The sequence below is a fragment of the Mus caroli genome, unplaced genomic scaffold (assembly GCF_978045245.1).
Source record: "Mus caroli unplaced genomic scaffold, Mus_caroli_1 scaffold_11, whole genome shotgun sequence".
NCBI lineage: Eukaryota > Metazoa > Chordata > Mammalia > Rodentia > Muridae > Mus > Mus caroli.
The window spans coordinates 102,891,048-102,910,026 of NW_028227266.1; the positions used below are offsets into that span (position 1 = coordinate 102,891,048).

General features: G+C 43.7%; 2 protein-coding genes across 2 annotated transcripts in view; one reads left to right on the forward strand and one right to left on the reverse strand.

The window, feature by feature from the left end:
* The window catches only part of Acad11 (acyl-CoA dehydrogenase family member 11), a 58,474-nt gene that overhangs the window by 19,270 nt on the left and 20,225 nt on the right, over positions 1–18,979 (forward strand). The window contains exons 10-13 of the mRNA XM_021171802.3: positions 3,613–3,690; positions 4,927–5,065; positions 6,533–6,640; positions 8,383–8,481. Coding sequence (XP_021027461.1) covers positions 3,613–3,690; positions 4,927–5,065; positions 6,533–6,640; positions 8,383–8,481 — 424 coding nt within the window. The remainder of the gene's footprint in view (positions 1–3,612; positions 3,691–4,926; positions 5,066–6,532; positions 6,641–8,382; positions 8,482–18,979) is intronic.
* On the reverse strand, positions 9,231–13,598 carry Ackr4 (atypical chemokine receptor 4). The gene is made up of 2 exons (XM_021171804.3): positions 13,359–13,598; positions 9,231–10,804 (listed from the first exon to the last, which is right to left on the reverse strand). The coding sequence occupies exon 2, from the start codon at positions 10,793–10,795 to the stop codon at positions 9,743–9,745; it is 1,053 nt and encodes a 350-aa protein (XP_021027463.1). The 5' UTR covers positions 10,796–10,804; positions 13,359–13,598; the 3' UTR covers positions 9,231–9,742.

Consider the following 18,979-nt stretch of genomic DNA (forward strand, 5'->3'; position numbering starts at 1 on the left):
TAACCCATCTCTGAAATTGTACCACGCCAGTTCTTCCTTTTGAAAACCAGTGAAGAACACTAGCACTCCAATTTGGGCAGAACAAGCAACATGGTGTAGGGGGCACACACAGGCCATAGTGGTGACGTTACCAGAGTTCAAGGGAGTCTCTTCATGGTCACCAGATGATATGGGTAAATGTGGGGACCCTTGTGGAGTTCCTGGTCTCATTATTAAAAGACTTTAAGAAGTGGACTCAAATGGAAGCTTGGGGGCAGTGTTATTAGGCCTACAAAGGAAGGTACCAATGGCAGTCACGTTCAAAGTCTCAACAGCTTCTCAGAGGGGAGAAGAAAAGCTAGGCCATGACACACTTAAGGAATAATTAAAGTCACCACATGGCAGCGGACAGCCACATGGCAGGGAGGGAGGCTATAGACAGAGAAGAGTAAGGAAACAATGTGCCAGAAAAAGTGGCCAGCATCCAAAGTGAAGGAACGGGGAAAGTTGAGTCAGAAAGATGGGCAGACCAAGCTACACCCCAAGGTGGCTCAGCTCACGGGAATCTGGGCTAGGGGCAGTTAATTCTTGGAAGGAAAAGTATAGTAGCTCATGAAAGGAGTAATTAGTAGTTATTCCTCCTATCTCTTTAGCTTAAGATGAACCCACCCTTCTCGGGCATGTAAACGCAGGTAGGATTTGATTTCTCAGAACTGTAGCGTCAGAATGAGGACACCATAAACATCTTTCCTAATATATTCATTACCAAACACAATGAATGGCACTGACCTTTTATGGCCACCCTAGCAACAGGCATAATATGCAGCCCCAAACAGAAAACCTAGCGATTTCCCTGACAGACGTAACAAGCGCCATCCATCCTGGAGCCTTTGAAAGTGTGAGCCTCTGCCTTGTACAGCGCTGGACTCCAGACAAGCCTTGCTTCCCTAAAAGGAACATGGTAGTCCATTGCCGAGAGCAGTGTAGTTTGGGAGAATAATCTACAATAACCTGATACACACCTAAAGCTTTGACAGTTCCCATGACCTTTAACCCCATGATTCTCTTAGCTGACGTGTAGAGAAAGTAGTTGACAGAGAGATGCTGTAAGTAGCTATGACTGCATCTCTAAGCTGTTGTAGAACTACCATCCCGCAGTTCTATTGTACTCTTCAGTTGTACAAAGCAGAGGCTACTGTTCGGCCTGAACACTGTAATTTAGACTTTCCCACTTTGTTATTACTTTATCATTCATTCTTGCAACTCAGATGTTTCTCTTGGAGCCGAGCTGCTTTGCTGAGAGTCTGCAGGAGCTTTTGTGGCTGCCCTTTGGTTTGTGTTTGCTTTGTTTTGTTTTTGAGGGGATAAATGGTACCTTGCCTATTGATGATACTTTTATTTTGTCCTAAATCTTTAATATTCGGTGTTTTGAGACAGGGTCTCCCTAATTAGTTCAGTCTGGCCTCAAACTCATGGTCCTCCTGCCTCAGCTCCTCGAGGGCTAAGATTATAGGTACAGGTTGCCGCCACTACCAGCAGTAGCAGCAGCAGCCAACAATTTGGGATATGAATTCCAGGTTGTTACTTTCTCTCAGTAGTTGAAGATTTCACCCTTCAATTTCCTTTTGACATCATAATTACATTTGTTCATTTGCTTGCGGGGGGGGGGGGTTGGTATGCATATTGAAGTCGGGTCTGCGGGATCGAACTCTGGTCACCAGACTTGGCAGCAAACACCCTTACTCTCTGAGCCGGCTCACTGTTCTCTCCCATTGCTAACTTCATGGTTGCCATGGAAGTAAGCACTCAGTCTCCTTGGTCCGGCATATCCTTTTTCACTCACACTTTTCTTCTCTCAAGTTTCTGAACCAAGTAATTGCTTTAGCTCTTCCTGCCGTGTTGTTCAGTTCTCCATAGTCTAACTTTGGAGAGTATGAGAAATGTCCAGAGAGCCCTCAAAGAAGAAAGGCCCAGACTCGCCAAAGGACCGTAGGTGCTCCCCTGCTCTGTTGGTCCCCAGGGCCTCCCCAGGGGGCAGGAGAAGCTTCCCGTCCCACTAGCCTTTAAGAAGCTGTGCTCGCGCTTGCGAGCAGTAACCTTCTTAAGGTTCATTGCCTAGGCTTCCGTTTCCTTGGCTTGCTTCGCAAGTTTGTTTTAGTAGCCCATTGTCAATCTTGTAATTCCTTTCTTTCTTTTTGGAACCTACTCACCACAACTATTTTATGCTGTGAATGTAAGCAATATTTGTGGTTGTAAGGAAACACGGCTGTTTTGCTGATTCTTGCCTGTGGTAGCTGGTTTCCTGCAGCGATTAGGGATTTTTCAGAATGGACTGTGGAGTGATTTTTTTTCCCCTGAAGTAGTCACATGAGTTTTTGTACCAAACTCTTTTCTCTAGAAGGGCTGGTTTAGTTCCGGACAGCTGTTTGGGGCCGCTGCTGGCAGGACATTGTAAACTTAATTTGGGTGTGAGGTTTGAGGGCCGCTCAGGTCTGGCATTTAGATCCCAGGCTTGGATGAAGGCAGGTTTCTGGGCCTGACATTTCTCTCTTCTGTTTCACTGCCAACCGAGAGCTGTGTGAGGGCTTTCTCCCCAGGCTGTGCCTCCAAAGGTTCGGATTTTCTGTGTGTTTCTCTGTTCTATTTGTTCCCTCCGTGGATTTCACTACTCAAGCCTCCTGGCTTGGATGGAACCAAAGTTCCAAATACTCTGTGCAGCCCCTGGCCTTATCATGAGCCTGTGCCCGACTGATGTGGCCCATTGAGAACCAAGGCCTAGGTCAGCCTCCATAGCCCAGAGGACAAACTTTAGCTCCCATCCTCCTGCCTGCCTGAAGGATGAAGCTGTTTTGTTGTTTTCTTCCAGAACAACTGTGCATTACTTAATGTATCTTCAACTGGTAACACTTCACCCAGCTTTTTTTTTTTTTTTTAATGAGACAGGGTTTCTCTGTGTAGTCCTGGCTATCCTTGAACTCACTTTGTAGGCTGGCCTTGAACTCAGAAATCTGCCTGCCTCTGCCTCCCGAGTGCCAGGATTAAAGGCATGAACCACAACGCCCGGCCTCACCCAGCCTTTTTAGTTGAGGGGTTGCTATGCCCACTGTGTACCATGTTGCTGGAGACAGAATATGTAAACCTTGGGAATCAAATTATTACTGTCTATTACTCTCTAATATCGAGGCAGAATAATTTTTTTTTGTTTGTTTTTTTGTTTTTTTGTTTTTTGTTTTTCGAGACAGGGTTTCTCTGTAGAGCCCTGGCTGTCCTGGAACTCACTTTGTAAAAGCAGGCTGGCCTCAAACTCAGAAATCTGCCTGCCTCTGCCTCCCGAATGCCAGGATTAAAGGTGAGTGCCACCACGCCCGGATCAGAATAATTTTTGATGAACAAGCATTTAGAAGTTTTGTTATTCTGCACCTGTTATTAAAAAGAAACATTACTAACCAGGATAGTGACACATGCCTGTAATCCCAGCGCTTAGGCACCTGATGCAGAATTAGGAGTTCCAGCCCACACATATTTGAATGCTCGAGCACACGCACATGCACACACACACACACACTCATGGTTTTCATGACATTGTGGCTTTGTACTAACTTGGCCTAATCATGTTCTCTTCACTGTCTTAAGGAAGTAGCTGAATACTATGCTCAAAGTGGAAACTCAGCGGAAAAGTGGGGACAACCCTTAGTGATTGAAAAACTAAAGGTAAGAGAGACAAGAAGGCACTCAACATGGGGAACTGCGTGTTTGGGGGACCTTAATTATCGTCGTTGTGTAGATAAAGGATAACTTCAATGATAATAACTTTTCCCTTTTCTTTATGGTCTTGATACATTGATCAGACTGGATTCAACTCGTGGCAATCCTCCTGCTTCTGCTGCCCAAGTGCCTGGATGATAGGCATGATACCTCACGCTCCAGGAATAACTCTTTTTTGGGGTGTTTGTTTTGGTTTGGTTTTTGTCTCTTGTTTTTCAAGACAGGGTTTCTCTGTGTAGCCATGGCTGTTCTGGAATTTGATTTGTAGACCAGGCTAGCCTCAAACTCAAAGAGACCCACCTGCCTCAGTCTCCCAAGTGTTGGGATTAAAGGCATATACCACTATGCTTGGCCATCAGAAATAACTTTCTTAAAATACAAGTTTTTTTTAAATCTGGGTTTTTTTTTAAATCTAATTTGTTTGTGATGACTCACACCTGTAATTCAGCTAGCACTTGGGAGGGGAGCTGAGGCTGAAGATGGAGGATTGCTGCAAGTTAGAGGCTAGCCTGGGCTACATAGTGAGCCAGAGCTGCTGTATGAGTTCCTTTATAGATAGAAAGGAAGCAAGTGGGGGGAGGGAGGGAAGGGAAGGGGAAGGGGGAGGGGAGGGGAGGGAAGGGAAGAAAAGAGTCTACTACCAAACCTGTCCTACTTGGCCTCCTGACTGTGGTTCTGATGCACTAGTCTCTTTATGCTGCTCCTTGCTGACCATCTCTGAAATGAGCTGAAGCCAGAGCAGGCTGTGGGACACAGAAGCTGGGCTCTGACTTAGTGGGAGAGCTCCCCTCTTGTCCATGCAAGGTTTGTCCAGCAAGGAGCAAGGCCAAGCAGGACATTTGTGCAGTGGTGTCAGGTCACATGCAGGTAACATGTTTTCAGATCTTACCTGCAATACATGTAAGATTTACACTCAAATGTGTTTGTGGGTGGTTGTAACCATTCTGTTTGAATGAGAAATGTTTAAGTGTGCAAATTTAGTTTTAGAGCCAAGACTAAGGGAGCCTGGAAAGCAAGACATTTCCTTAATTATTAAGCAACTGCTGACTTTCAGTGAGTTGCTATACAATGAAATAACATCCTTAAATGCTTTTATATTTCAAAAAGCATTACCACCAATAACTGTTTAAAATAACCTACTTTGTTTGGTAAATTGTAATCACTTGTCCATCCCCTTGACAGGAAATGGCCAAAGCAGAGGGCCTGTGGAATTTGTTCTTGCCAGCTGTGAGCGGTCTCAGCCAGGTGGACTACGCCTTGATTGCTGAAGAGACAGGAAAATGCTTTTTCGCTCCAGATGTTTTTAACTGCCAAGCACCAGGTGACTACACGTAGTGTTCTTTAACATTTTGAACAGGGTCTAAAATCTTTTTGTAATAAGGAAGTCATTCCCGTACACGTGTGAGCATAGTTTCACACAGTTTCACAGCTACTCCAAATGGAGTGTACAAGTGGAGTTGAGGTCCTCAGTGGGCTGTTCTTTTAATCAGCATCATTACATTAAGACTGCTAGTAGCCAGAAGTAGCCACCAAGAAGACTGGCTATGTAAACGCCCCACTTCCTGGTTGGGGTTGGGTATTTCTATAGCTAGTTAATCTCCCAGTCTCTCCATTGTGTGAAACTTTTTCCCAGAAGGCTGCCTTTGTTTCTGTCGAGGGCTCGCAGCCATGTTACCAGAACACTGTCAACTCAAATGGCAGAATTTCCTATAATGCCCTGTTCAAGGGACTCAGAACTGCCTTTTATTATATGGCTCTGGTGTGAAGGCTTTCCCCAGAAGAGTTGGCACCATGTTGAACCAACAGAAGGGGGTATGCAGAGAAAAGCAGAGAGAGCATCTTGCTCACAATAAACTGAGATCTTTTTCTACTGTGAGGTAGAATGGGTGGTGCAGTGCTGTCTAGACACTGCTAGGCACCCACTGCTCAAGACTGCAGTGGATCGAGTGCATCCTCCAGGGATTCTGCTTCCCTGCAGGGCAGGGATTCTGTCTTTCACAGAGGAAAGGTGTACCAGGTAAGATCTGTCGTAGAGCACATGCCTGGAATACCAGCACTAATGAGGCAGAAGCAGGAGTTTGATGCCAGCCAGGGCTACACCAAGAAAACCTTCCTCAGAAACAAACTGAACAAACAAGCTGTAAAATAGATCCCTGAGTTCTGAGTCCAGCCTGATCTACAGAATGAGTTCCAGGACAGCCAGGGACACACAGAGAAACCCTGTCACAAAAAAACCAAACCAAACAAACAAACCAAGCTATGAAAGATGATAATTGCTGCAGTTCAGGGCAGAGAGGTCTCTCAGAGTGGGTGAGTTCAGAGAGGTTCTTGCAGAGAACACAGCTCATAAGCAGCTACTTACCCATGACTAATAGACTTTCACAGAGGCCTGGTTCAACATGCATGCCCGAGGAACAGCGTGCACACTTAGGAGCTGGGGGCTCAGTGTGGAACGTCAGTTCCTCTCCAGGAGCTCGGGAAACACAGCAGACAGTCATAGCAGGCAGAGTTTAGGTCAGGAATGGCTACTTCAGTCCTAATTGAGGTAGACCTCTGTAAAGTCCATGGAATGAGCTGAGCAAGCATCTGAGATTCAGAAAAAGTTGAAGAAATATGAACCAAATGCCACATAGTACAGCATCACCATTGAATGTTATATTTAATGTGCATTACAGAATATTTTCATCAACAAACACTTTCATTAAAAGCATATTGTCGGCATTATCTCCATAAGTGTGGATTTAGGACTGGTCGTTTCAAAGGTCAAACACTTCATTCTCACTTGCAGACACAGGCAACATGGAGGTACTGCACCTGTTTGGCAGCGAGCAGCAGAAGAAGCAGTGGCTGGAGCCTCTCCTGCGTGGAGATATCACCTCCGTCTTCTGTATGACAGGTAGGAGCAAGTCACGGCCTGTCTCCTCTCATCACCATCCTGGGTTAGTGTGGATGATGGACTAAAGCAGTGTGGGATGTAGGTCAGCTGTAGCCAACTTTGCCTACAGCCAGAAATTGTGTTTGAGTCTGGTTTGGAATGCTGGCATCCTAACCCGTCCAGGATAAACACTCCGCTCCCGTGGGAGGGTCCCGGGTGTATTCTGGTCGTCTGCTTCAGTGTCAGCAGTTGGGTGCTGTCTTTTAAATTACGTTGTTTCTGCAGTTGCTGTGCCTTGATAGTCACCTTTGTGATATTTATGTGAATATAAACTACTCACCTATTCTATAACCCTAGAAAAACAGAACTCAGACCTGTGAAAAGCTTACTGAAGCCACAGTGTGGGACAGAAAGCCAGGGGCAAGCTGAGGAGAATGGTGTCGGCACGCTTGTGCTCTGGAAAAAGTAATTCAAAAGTTCCTTTAAAGATGAAAATTATCTTCTCAAATTGAGTTTTGAATTAAAATCAGTTTGCTTCGGTCATAATATGACCTTTCACTGATGGCCAAATTTTATTATTTTCTACAACTGTTTATATAATAACAAAATTCTTTCTACTTGAATCATCAAAAGGCATGTATTAAACCCCTACAGAATGATGTAATGACAGTGTTTACAAAGCACCAAGCTAAGGTCATGAAATAAGCCTTCCACCCTTGTCTCTGAAAATAGCATCTGGAGCTTTAGAACAAAATGCATGAAGTACTTCAAGGAGCAGGGGAGGGCTGGGGACACGGCTCGGCCCGTGCATTGTTTGTCACACAAGTACGTGACCTGATTTCCATTCCCAGAATCCACATAAAAAGTTTGTTGTTGTAACACAAAGTTGTAATCACTGCACTGGTGGGTGCAAAGACAGGAAGATCCATGAGACTTACTGGCTGGCCAAGCTAGCCAATCACCAAGTACCAGGCCAATACCAGCCAATGACAGACCCTGTCTCTAAAGGGGGCGGGGAAAGCCCACAGTGGACAAGGACCTGAGGAGAAATGACAACTAAAGTTGTGAGTTGTGTCCATATACACACATGTTTCAATATGTAAACACATGAATACTAATACACACATAGTCATGTATATGCTCAAACCCAAAAATAAATTAAATAAAGAATCATAAGAACAATATAGGAACAAAGAGAGAGCTGACTGATTCCTAAATGCCATACAGTAAGCAGAATTTATGGACGTTTAAGGGTTTGGTACAGAAATCATTCTGGAGACCTAAGTGGTGAGAAGATTTGAATGCTGCAAGTGTGACCTGGCCAACACATTCGCAGTAGCACTTACAAGGCACAGAGAGAACTTGTTAATGACAGTAGAGACACCCAGCCTGCCTGTAGTAAAAGCAAACTCCCATTGTTAAAAGTCAAAGTCAGTGGTTTTATCTATTTTTGGTGATTAGAAAAATGACGAGTTAGTTACATGCCGACTCAGATGTGACCAAAGGCACGAGGAATACAACTGTCAGTTCCAACCCTACACCTCATCCCTCCATCTTCCCACTCATACACATTAAATGCTTACACTGTCTATATTCGGAAAAGACCAAGGGGGAAGGATAAGAAAAGTAATATTAATAATAATAATAATAATAATAAAAACACTGTGCCTCTGTCCTCGAAGAATTTGTCCTTTCTGTCTAAGCCTCCTTGGCTAAGGACTGATTTCTGCCTGCCTGTGAACCAAGCCATTGTTCCTTTCTAGAGCCCAATGTCTCATCAAGCGATGCCACGAACATCGAATGCACCATCCAGAGAGATGGAGGTGGCTATATAGTTAACGGCAAGAAGTGGTGGAGCAGCGGTGAGTGCTCTCTGTGGTCTGTCACCCCACTGTTGGGCCGTGCCGGGGTTTCCCACACACTGCTGCATGATCACAGCTGTAAATTCTGCCTCTGAAACAATCATCAAACTTAGAAACAGTACCAAGAGAAAGGTAATTTGATAAGTTGTGGGGTCTAGGGTGTCTGGTGGTGGTAGAACACAAGCTTAGCATGTGTTTTGGGTTCAGTCTTAATTATCAGAGACAATGGTACGTGTGTTACATATTTTATTGCCTAATTACAAGTGTTTAAGTGAAAAGTAAACTTTATACATAGTATAATATATTTGTTCATCAGTTCTCAGTAATGGCCAACAAACATGGGTAAGTTCTTTAGGAAGTTATAAAATTAGACTCTAGATAACAATGATTTTTAAGGCTGGTTTCTAGAATATGTGTGATGAACCCAGTGGTGTAGTTGGATAATTTCTTTGGTGACATCATGAAAGCAAATGGCATGTATAGGAACTTACCAGGATGTGTGAACATCTTTATGGGTTTGGCCTTTTTCTTTAATTGCCATTCTTTCTTATATGTTATGTTATAAAATCGCTTATAAATTAAGAAACAAACAAAAAATAAAAAGAGTAAGTTTTGTTGCGATTACTTAAGCATTGGAATGTTGCAGAAAGAACTTATTAAAATTTAAATAATTACAAATAATTATAAATTTCTCTTAGCGTAAGTTTCTTTATTAATTGGTTTTAGGTTGCTAGGCTCACAGCATGATGTTTCTTCTTTTAACTTTTTATTGTGAAGTTGTTTACTCACAGGAAGTTACAGAGATAGTACAAGATGGTCGTGAGCACGCATTACCCAGGGTTTTATATTACAGAATTACAGTTGCTGTCAGATTTGAATAACCACCACTGTGGTGAAGATGCAAAACACCCCCCTCCCATCACACACACACACAGAGCCCCCCCCCCCACACACACACACAGACTTCCTCTTTGTGGCACAATGCGTTGTTTCTCCCTCCTGCCAAGCTGTTTTCCTGTCATTAGATTTAGTTTCCACACTTTGCCCACTTGTTTACTCTCTGGCGTCTGTCTTCCTTACCCCGCCCCACCCCTTACTCCTTCTTTGTTATAAATTGCAACAACAATATTTGGTGTTTGATGGTTGGATCTCGGTGTAGCACAAATATTTTATTTGAGGAGGAAACATCACTCTTGTGTGTGTGTGTGTGTGTGTGTGTGTGTCTCCAAGCAAAAAGCAGAGGCAGAGAGCAGTTTTATATTTAAATGGTAAAAGAACTGGTTGGCTCTGTAGGACCCTCAGAATCAAAAGGAATTTCCTCCACGTTCTGTCTCTGTCTTCTCCAGGATCCATATTTCTTGGCCACTTTCATGATATAGTTTTTGAAGGAGGCCCCCATGAAGACATACAGGATGGGGTTGAGGCAGCTGTGGAAGAGCGCCATGCTCTCTGTGACTTGGATGGCGACATCCATGCGCTTGCTCATATCGCAGCTGGTAATCAGCAGGTAGATGGCATCTATGGCTTGGCAGAACTTAACAATGTTATAGGGCAGCTGGGTGACAATGAAAACCACCACCACCGCGAGCAGAACCCTGAGGGGGCGAGACTTTTTAATGTTGGGCATCTTGATGAGCGCCCTGGCGGTACTGGCATAGCACACTCCCATGATGAGAAACGGGACCACAAAGCCGATGCCGATTTCCAGCATCTGAATGGATGCTTTAAGGGATGTTCCTAGGTGGTGGGGAAAGATGGGAGTGCACCTAGCATTCTGATTCACTGTGTAAAAAACCAGCTGGGGTATGCTCAGCAAGATGGCGGCCATCCACACACAGCAACAGATGATCCAACAGGGTCTCCCCGCTCCTGATTGGCTGGGGGCCTTGGTGATTGCCCAATATCTGTCAATGCTGATACAAGCCAGGAACTGCATCCCAGAGACAAAGTTTACCGTGTACAGGGCTGACGTTACTTTGCACATCATTTTGCCTAGAATCCATCCGTGAACTGCATTAACTGCCCAGAAAGGCAGCGTGATCAGAAGTAACAAGTCCGCTACAGCCAGGTTCAGAATGTACACATCGGTCTTGGTCCTCTGTTTCTTGTAATAGGCGTAAATCGCCACAACTACGGAGTTCCCTGCGAGCCCGGTGACAAAGGCTACCGTGAAGAAAGCAGGCAGGAAGACTTTTGCGAACTGCCTGACCTCTTCTTTTATGCAGATCACTTCGTACTGGCTGTAGTCGTGAGTGTAGTTCATCTCATTCTCCTCATAATAGTACTCCACTGACTGGTTCTGCTCCAGAGCCATGGTACCGGGCTGGATGACAAGAAGAACACAAAGCACCCCATTCAGCATTGCGTAAAAGGAAGCAGCTTTTGCCCAGTTCGTGGCTGGTGTTCTCTCTAGAGAGTATACTGTGGCTGTCACATGTGTGAGCCTAGCTCTCACATCTTGGAAATGGCATTGGTTCATGGTCAACAGACAGGATCCCAGCCCTTAGTCACTAAATCCTAGGTAAACTTTAAGACTTTTAAGTAATATGAGTTGCTTTGTGCTTTTGTATGCATTTGTGTGTGTGGTCTGCATGCGTGTGTGTGTGTTCACGTGTGTGGGTATGAGTGCACATGTGTGTGCATGTATCTAGAGGTTGAAGATGATGTGTCAAGTCATTAGATTACTGTCTCCTCATTTATTGAGGTAAGGTCTCTCAGTTGAACCCAGAGCTCACCAGCGGAGCTGTTCTGACTAGCCAGCTTGCTGCAGACATCTATTCTGCCCCTTGTATGTGTTGGAGCTGTGGATGGGCTGCAGGGCCCCCCTCATTGACACACATACTGGGACCCAAACGCTCGTCCTCATCCTTGTGCAGCCAGCACTGTAATCATGGCGTCACCAGTCTGGGTTATAATACAGAATATAAGCAAAGAGCAGAAGATATGTTAATTAACGTTCTATAGATATAACTTAAGTCTTGTGGAGTATATCTATAATAAAGTAAAATGAGTTGTTTTACGGATTTGAAAAAGAAATGTTTTAATTTTTTTATTCTGGAGTTACTTATAACTTTAATTTAAATAAATCAGCTTGGCATTGATTGGCATGGAGTCACTGGCTGACTTTGCTTCAAGAAGGCCTCACTAGCTAGCTTTCCTCCTAAGTCTGACGGTACTTGTGTCCCCTGGTCCCTCTAAACTGAAAACTAGCACCATGTTTAACTTCTTGCTTACCTAGATTCCTGAGTTCCAGCTAGTCTGTAAGATCACTGGCAATCCTACTGCTTTAGCCTCCTTACTGCCCCACCACCACCACTTAATACTGCTCTCTTTCTATGTGGAATCTGACAATTGTTTGTCCAAAACATTCTTCTTGGTATTGTGCCTCTAGTTTGCCATTCTACCACTGTCATGCTTTGCTCTTTGCTGGGAAGGCACTTACTTCACTTTCCCGGAGATGGACATACCGAAAGCTCCTTGGAATGGTACCCAAGGCTCCCTCCTGCCACCGCCTCCTCCCCATGCTCCACACAGTAGACATACCGTGCTGAGTTGCCAGCTGTTGCTGACACACTCTGCCATGCCAGGACACGCCTCTCCTGCTCTCACCCACCCCTGTACCCAGCAATGTTTGCTGCCCTCCCACTGAGAGTAAGTTAGCTTGGACTTTTCCTCCCCAGAAGACTCTCAAGCAAAGATTTGACTCCATCCTGTGGAGAAAATGTATTTCTGAGCTCTAAGTCGTCTGAAGCCTGACAGTTTGAGTTCTGGCTGTGACTGAAGCGTCACTAGCATGCCTGGGACACTCTAACTGTTCACTAAATATTTGTCAGGCTCTAAAGGTTTTGTCACCTCATATAAAGCTGTTATTGCAGAATGGATGGGCGATATGTTTCCTGTCTCACACTCAGGAATCACATGCTGGCTATTAACAGTGCAGTGCACAAGAAAAACTTGCACAGAATTCACAAATCTAATATGAATATTATAATGACTTTCCATGTTTTTATTACTGTTTTTTGTTTTGTTTTTTGGTTTTTTTTTAGCACCTCTATCTTGAGTTGACTATTTTTATCCTTCAAAGAACTCAGGTCTTACAGAATCAATCATGAAAACAGAATTTCAAAACAGTACAGGAAAGAACATTCAGCTTCAAAAAAAAAAAAAAAAAGTTGCTCACTCTTCTTTGAATGAGTAAAGCACAGAGGAGGCTCCCTGGGGAATGTGGTCCTGAGGGAGTTTCTGTATTATGCAGAAACTTTGTACCAGCAGTCCGCAAGGACTGTTCCATAATTAAAGGTGCCTCAAAAGCTCTGTCAAGGAAGACTTCTGCAGCCTCCACAGTTTATGAATTAACTGCTAACACAATATAAGCTTTGTTCTTTCCTGTTATCCAGAAATCTTAACTTGATGTCAAAAAGTAATAGAGCCAAATAAAATAGAAGGACGAGCATTTGAGATTAAGGATGACTTTCTAACAGTGTAAGAAAGTTAGAATAGGGAGAGACTGTTTGCAGTGAGCACCCTTCTGCAGACATGTAGGAAGACTTCTAAATGCTTTTAATAATCATTTTAAGGACAAAAGAAAATTATTTTAAAGAACAGAAAGCAATGATCTGGTAAGCCCTGTCTGCTCCCTGACAACACGGTACAAGCCAGCAATGGTATTGAAATAGCGTCTCCTTCCTGGTACACTCATGTACAATGTAGAGATGGTCTTAGCAGGTACACATAACTGTTTTAACTCTCCTGTACCAAGTCCCCCATCTTCCACTGAGCTAAAAATACAAAATCTTTGGGCTTAAAAAAAATCTTCAGAAATGCACATTCAGATCAAAAGAAGGGGTGGGGAAAAAAAAAAAAAAGAAGGCACCAACCTGTTTAAGCTGGGAGAGGTGCCGTCTGGAGCGCAGAGGAAATCAGAGGACCTCTCTGAGTCAGGCAACTCTTGTTTTCTATTTTACACCCCGCCTTTATCTTGGATCCAAGAGAGCTTTCCTGAAACGTAGCCTCCGGAGCCCTTGATTAAGTGCTCTGTAAAGCCTTCCTGTGGAGTCCATCCAAATTCCTGAATGTCCTGGGATGCAGATGGAAGGAGTTCCAGTCTGGCTCCCAAACTGCAGGATCGCCCGTTTCCACTCAGCTGAATGGAATAAGAGAGTGCCTGTGGTTCACCAACCCCTGGTCAGCCCAGAGAGAGGCACTAACCACATCCAGTGCCCATAGGCCCTGCCCAGGGGAGTGGGGGTGGGGGTGGGAGTGGGGAGGGAGGAGGGGGAGAAGCTCCAGAAATGCGTGACTGACTTATTTTGTCTAAGAGAGAAAACTAAAATGATTTTTAACCCATAAAGTTATCTTTCTGAAAAACTAAAATAGGCAGTTACAGCAGGACTTACTGATTCCATTCAATGCGATTTCAGTTTCCTATTTTACTGGAGAAGAGCCCTGGCTCACTGCAGGATTCTCTGTGGTCCAAAGTATTCATTTCTTGTGGCTTTCTCCTGTTTTCTTAGAACCTTTTCCTCACGGGCCAGATAGGAACCTCCAAACTCCCCTTTGGAGAGGCTGTTTTCCCAGGCTGCCAAACAAAAGCACCTTAGAGAAGGAAGAGGGTTTCAATAGACTGTGAGGCCTCAGAGACTCACCTCACATTTGCATACCATTGTCCCATTTTCTCATGCAAAGCTGACCTTGGTGTCCACCTGCAGAAGTTATTTTAGATCCAAGTCTTTTCTTTTCCCTTAATGTTTGTTCAAGCAAAAAAATCTCATTAGCATGTGCCTTCATCTTTATTTCCCCCAGGGTATATCTGGGAGTCAAGGTAGCCTCGACCTGTGTAGCTGATAGGAAGCATCCTCCCAGTGCAGCTAAAACAGCTTAGCTCTAGGTTTGTGTCATTTGCTGAGGTGTAAGGAACCCACGGCCACCATGGTCAGCGTTAAGCATCAAAGTGAAGTTACTGAAAGAGAAGTTCCTAACAGAGGCACAGAGTCTGTGCTTCTGAGCAGGGGCTAATGCCGTTTGTTTCCTTTGTTAATGATTGTAGGTATCTTGCCTGCCTGTGTGTCTGCAGTCAGATATGCTGAAACTGGAGCCACAATTGTGAGCTGCCCTATGGGGGAATGGACCCAAGTCCTCTCAAAGAGCAGCCAGTGTTCCCAACTGCTGAGCCATCTTCCCAGGCTCAAGCTAAGACAGTTTTACTAGGTAGATACAAGCACATCCATGACTAGGTAAAGACAATGTAGGGTTAGAGTGGTTTAGCTGGTAGAGTGTATGTAGGCCTAGCCTGGGTTTAGTCCTCAGTCCCCTATAAGCAAGATATACTGACTCATAGCTGGAATCCCAGCACTTGAGTTTGAGGCCAGACTGGCCTGGGCTCTTTGAGACCTGGTCTCGAAAGAGAGAGGAAAGAAAGGGAAGGGAAGAAGAGAGGAGAAAAAGATTTGAGATACACACACACACACACACACACACACACACACACACACACAGAGTAGACTTCTACTCAGCCATAAAGCAGAAAGACATGTCATTTTTAGGGAACTGGAAAGAATTGTGGTTATTTCAAGCAAGATTAACTAGACCTAAAAAAAAAAAAAAGAAAAGAAAAGAAAGAAAAACCTATATTCTCTTATATAGACTCTGAAGGTCAGTGGGGGAGTATCTGGGAAGAGGAAGAGGACCAGTGGGAGAGGAGAACAGGAATGGAAAAAGGGGGTGACTATGGTTAAAGCACATGATTATACAGGACCATCTGCCCAGGGAATAGTGCCGCCCACAGTGGGCCAGACCCTCCTACGTCCATTAACAATGGAAACGGTCTCCTGCAGACATGCCCATCAGCATATTTCAATCTGATCTGGGAAATCTTTCCCTGAGATTCCTTCTCAGATGCCTCTGGGCTTTGTCAGGGTGACAGCTGAAGCTAACTAGGATGATCCCAACATACCTCACACCCCACTCCTAATACTTTATAATAGTTTCTATCTTCCACAGCTGTCTTGCACTCTGTATTTTAAGCATTTATGATGGTAACTTCCTCATGATGCCAGCCTGTCAGATAATAAACTCACAAAGCAGTGAAATAGTCAGTTTGAGCAACATCCTCCATTTTGATTCCAGAGCTAAAGTTCTTACTTACATGTTCAATGTTAGGCTTTTTCCATTTTATCATGGTATCTCTGACACATTTCTGGTATGCCATGATGCTACCTGTTTTGCAGTCTTAATATTGCTCTGTGTGTGCTGAATATCTCTCCTCCTAAATCCTTGTTTACCCTACCCTAAGAAACTATGTATTTTCTTATAATTTGGATTCCTGTCCTGTGAACCAGTTGTAATTCTGTAATAATCCTTATAGCTTTTGATTTTAAAAAAAAAAATCGCCGGGCGTGGTGGCGCACGCCTTTAATCCCAGCACTAGGGAGGCAGAGGCAGGCGGATTTCTGAGTTCGAGGCCAGCCTGGTCTACAAAGTGAGCTCCAGGACAGCCAGGGCTATACAGAAAAACCCTGTCTCGAAAAACCAAAAAAATAAATAAATAAATAAATAAAATAAAATTAAAAAAAAATCATTTTCTTCAAACTTCAACCCTCAGGCCATAAAGGGCTCCTGGCATGATGCTCTGAGTCCCACCTATGTATGAGTCATGGTGAAGAGACCCTGGCTCTGCTGGGCTTTCATTTCTTCAGATACAACTAGGAGACTTGGTGGTAACAGGAAATTTCGACGACATATGAAAAGGAGCTGGGTGTGGTCACTCAGACTTGGAATCCCAGCAATCTAGATGCTAAGGCAAGGATCACAAGTCTAGGCTATGCAGTGACAGCCTGACTCAAACCAAAAGCAATTAAATAAGGACCAAATAAGGAAGGAAGAAAGAGCAGTGACCAGAAGTGAGAGGGTGGAGAAGAACATCCCCACTGTGAGCATCCTCAGAGCACTTGATGTTCCTCTGTTGGCTCCCCCCACCCTTAATCTCTCTTTCATTTCTTCTCAGAATCCTTGTGAGTCTCACTTTGTAGACAGTGTGATAAAAATTAACTCAATCTAATTTTAGAAACTTTGAAGACTGTAATGATATAGATATAGATATAGATATACACACACACACACATGCACACACATACAGAATATATATGTATATAAAAATTCTTTCGTCTTCAATGCTAAAGACAGTGTTAGCATGATTTCCTTGTAGCCATAATCATGAAGTCTTCTGCGCTGGTGCATAGAAAGCTTCTGCGTCCCTTTAGAGCCTGTGTTATGGGCTCAGCACAGCATGTTTGAACAGTCCTGTTGGGAGCTGACTGAGTGTTCTTCACAATCAGTACTGCTGCAGTCAGTGTTCTTATGCCCCTGCCATTTCACAGAGGGACACCCGTATTTACAGGATAAATATAGATGATAGAAATTGGCTGGGAGGGCCAGAGACTGAGGGAGTCTGTAATTTCCGGGGGCATTGCCAACTTGTATTCCTTAGGAATGGTTTTACTGTGGAAGTGCCTGTTTCCCTAACTCCCTGCTTCTGTGAAGTCCATACACTGGCCTCTGCTTCCTACTGTGCCCCTGCCAGCCACATGTGGGGTAGCGAGCCACAAGCTCCTGTAATGTTGCCTTTGACATGACCTGTGCGTGCCATTTCATTGTTGCTGTTTTTCCTGCTTTCACTTGAGGTTTGGTAAATGTTAATGCTGGAAAAACATCCTTAATTCTTATCTCTTCTTTTGCAAACATGCCCATTGTTCATCTTTACACTGATTCTCAAGTAGTTTTAATACTCTAAAGAGATGTTAAAAATATTTTGTCTAAAATGCGGAAATATTTTTCCAATTTTTTTGGTATTTAGCTTTATTTTGTAATATAAAATAATTTTATATTGACAAAAAGTTGATCTTTTTTTATTACTTTCATTTATAGTTTCCTTTGTTGTTGTTTTTTGTTGTTTATCTGTTTCTATCTTTCTTGTTGTCTGTTTTATTTTTTTGAGGCAGAGGCTTCATATAGCCCAGGCTGGGCTTGAACTCAGGAAATGGGACTCATGATCCTACTGCCTCCACAAACCAAGTGCTAGGCTTACAGGCACACACTAGCAAGTGCAACTTCACTTACAGTTTTCAATTTCAACATTCCAATCCAAAGATCTATAAACATTATTTTTCATAGTTGTTTGTAGGTTGATTCTTCAGTTTTTGAAAACTTCAACTCTAATCTATTTGGAATTAATTTCGATCCATTTACACCAGAAGTTAACACTTACTAAATAATCATTACTTAAGTGTCGATTTTTCTAAAGATAGTTCACTGTGTGCCAAGATCTACTTTCCCCGATAAAAATGGCGTGAGCTCTGAGAAAACACACTGGGTGACTTTTCCCTGTAAGCCTGGGGTTGGATTATAAACGTTTCCAAGTGGAAATTGTATTATAAGATGTTTCTTAACTCATACCGTTTTTTATCCTGACTTGAATCATTAATATTAGAGCTGAAGCCAAATTAAACTTAAGTATTGTTTGCTCCAGAAAGTCCATGTTGCTAGAAGGAATGGCCTCACTCCCGGTGGCTGGCTGTGCTCTGTGTGATGCCATGTGTTCGCACACTGTTCAGATCACATACACAACGGTCATGAGAATGCTAGCTCCATCTTTCTCTCTGTAAGAAACTGACCTTTGATTGATGACCGTGTGAAGTTAAGAGACTGATAGGTTAAGCTGACGAGCCGACATCAGGGGAATGTATTTTGTAGTTTGACTGGATGCTGGCACTTGAACAATCTTTCAGTACAAGTCTGTGTTGAGAGCAAACATCCTTATCTGAGGCATCTGGTTTCATTTGAAAGGCCTGTGACACGCAGATATGACGAGATGTTCCCTGGACTCTGCATTTCGTACAGCCTGTCTCATTTCTGACATTGTGCATCCTGTTCAGTGACTAAAATGACATGAAAGAGGGCTTCTCTTCTCTAGAAGGGTGTCCCAGCTGCTGCTGACCCTGCCAAACACAGCCTGGAGCTTGGGGAAGCTGACACAAATATGCGAGGATTTGCATCTCAGTCTTCAGAATCAGGGAGGTTAATTACTAAATATTTTAAGTTTTATCTATCGTATATTTACCCTGACTTCCTCTACTTAATGATCAGCAAAAGAGGCAAGTCTTGTATTTTAGAATCCAAGTGACTCTCTATGTGTTAATGGATAAGGCAAAATTAAAGAATTTTTTTGCCTGATGTTTTTTCTCCATCTGCAATCTATTGAGGGCTTATATGACAAAGTGCCCAAGTCTTTTCCATTCTGAAAGTCATGCTATTGGGAGACATGGCCAGGGGAGGGGTGGGGGAAGAGGATGCACATTCTCAATAGTGAAAAAGAGGGCTGTGAGTCAGAGCTCCAGGAGTGGTGGGGAGACTGTGCCAGGTTGTTTTGCTGACACAGGGTGGCCTTGAATTTCCAATCCTCCGGTCTCCACCTCCCAAGTGCTATGACTACTGGCCTGTGCTA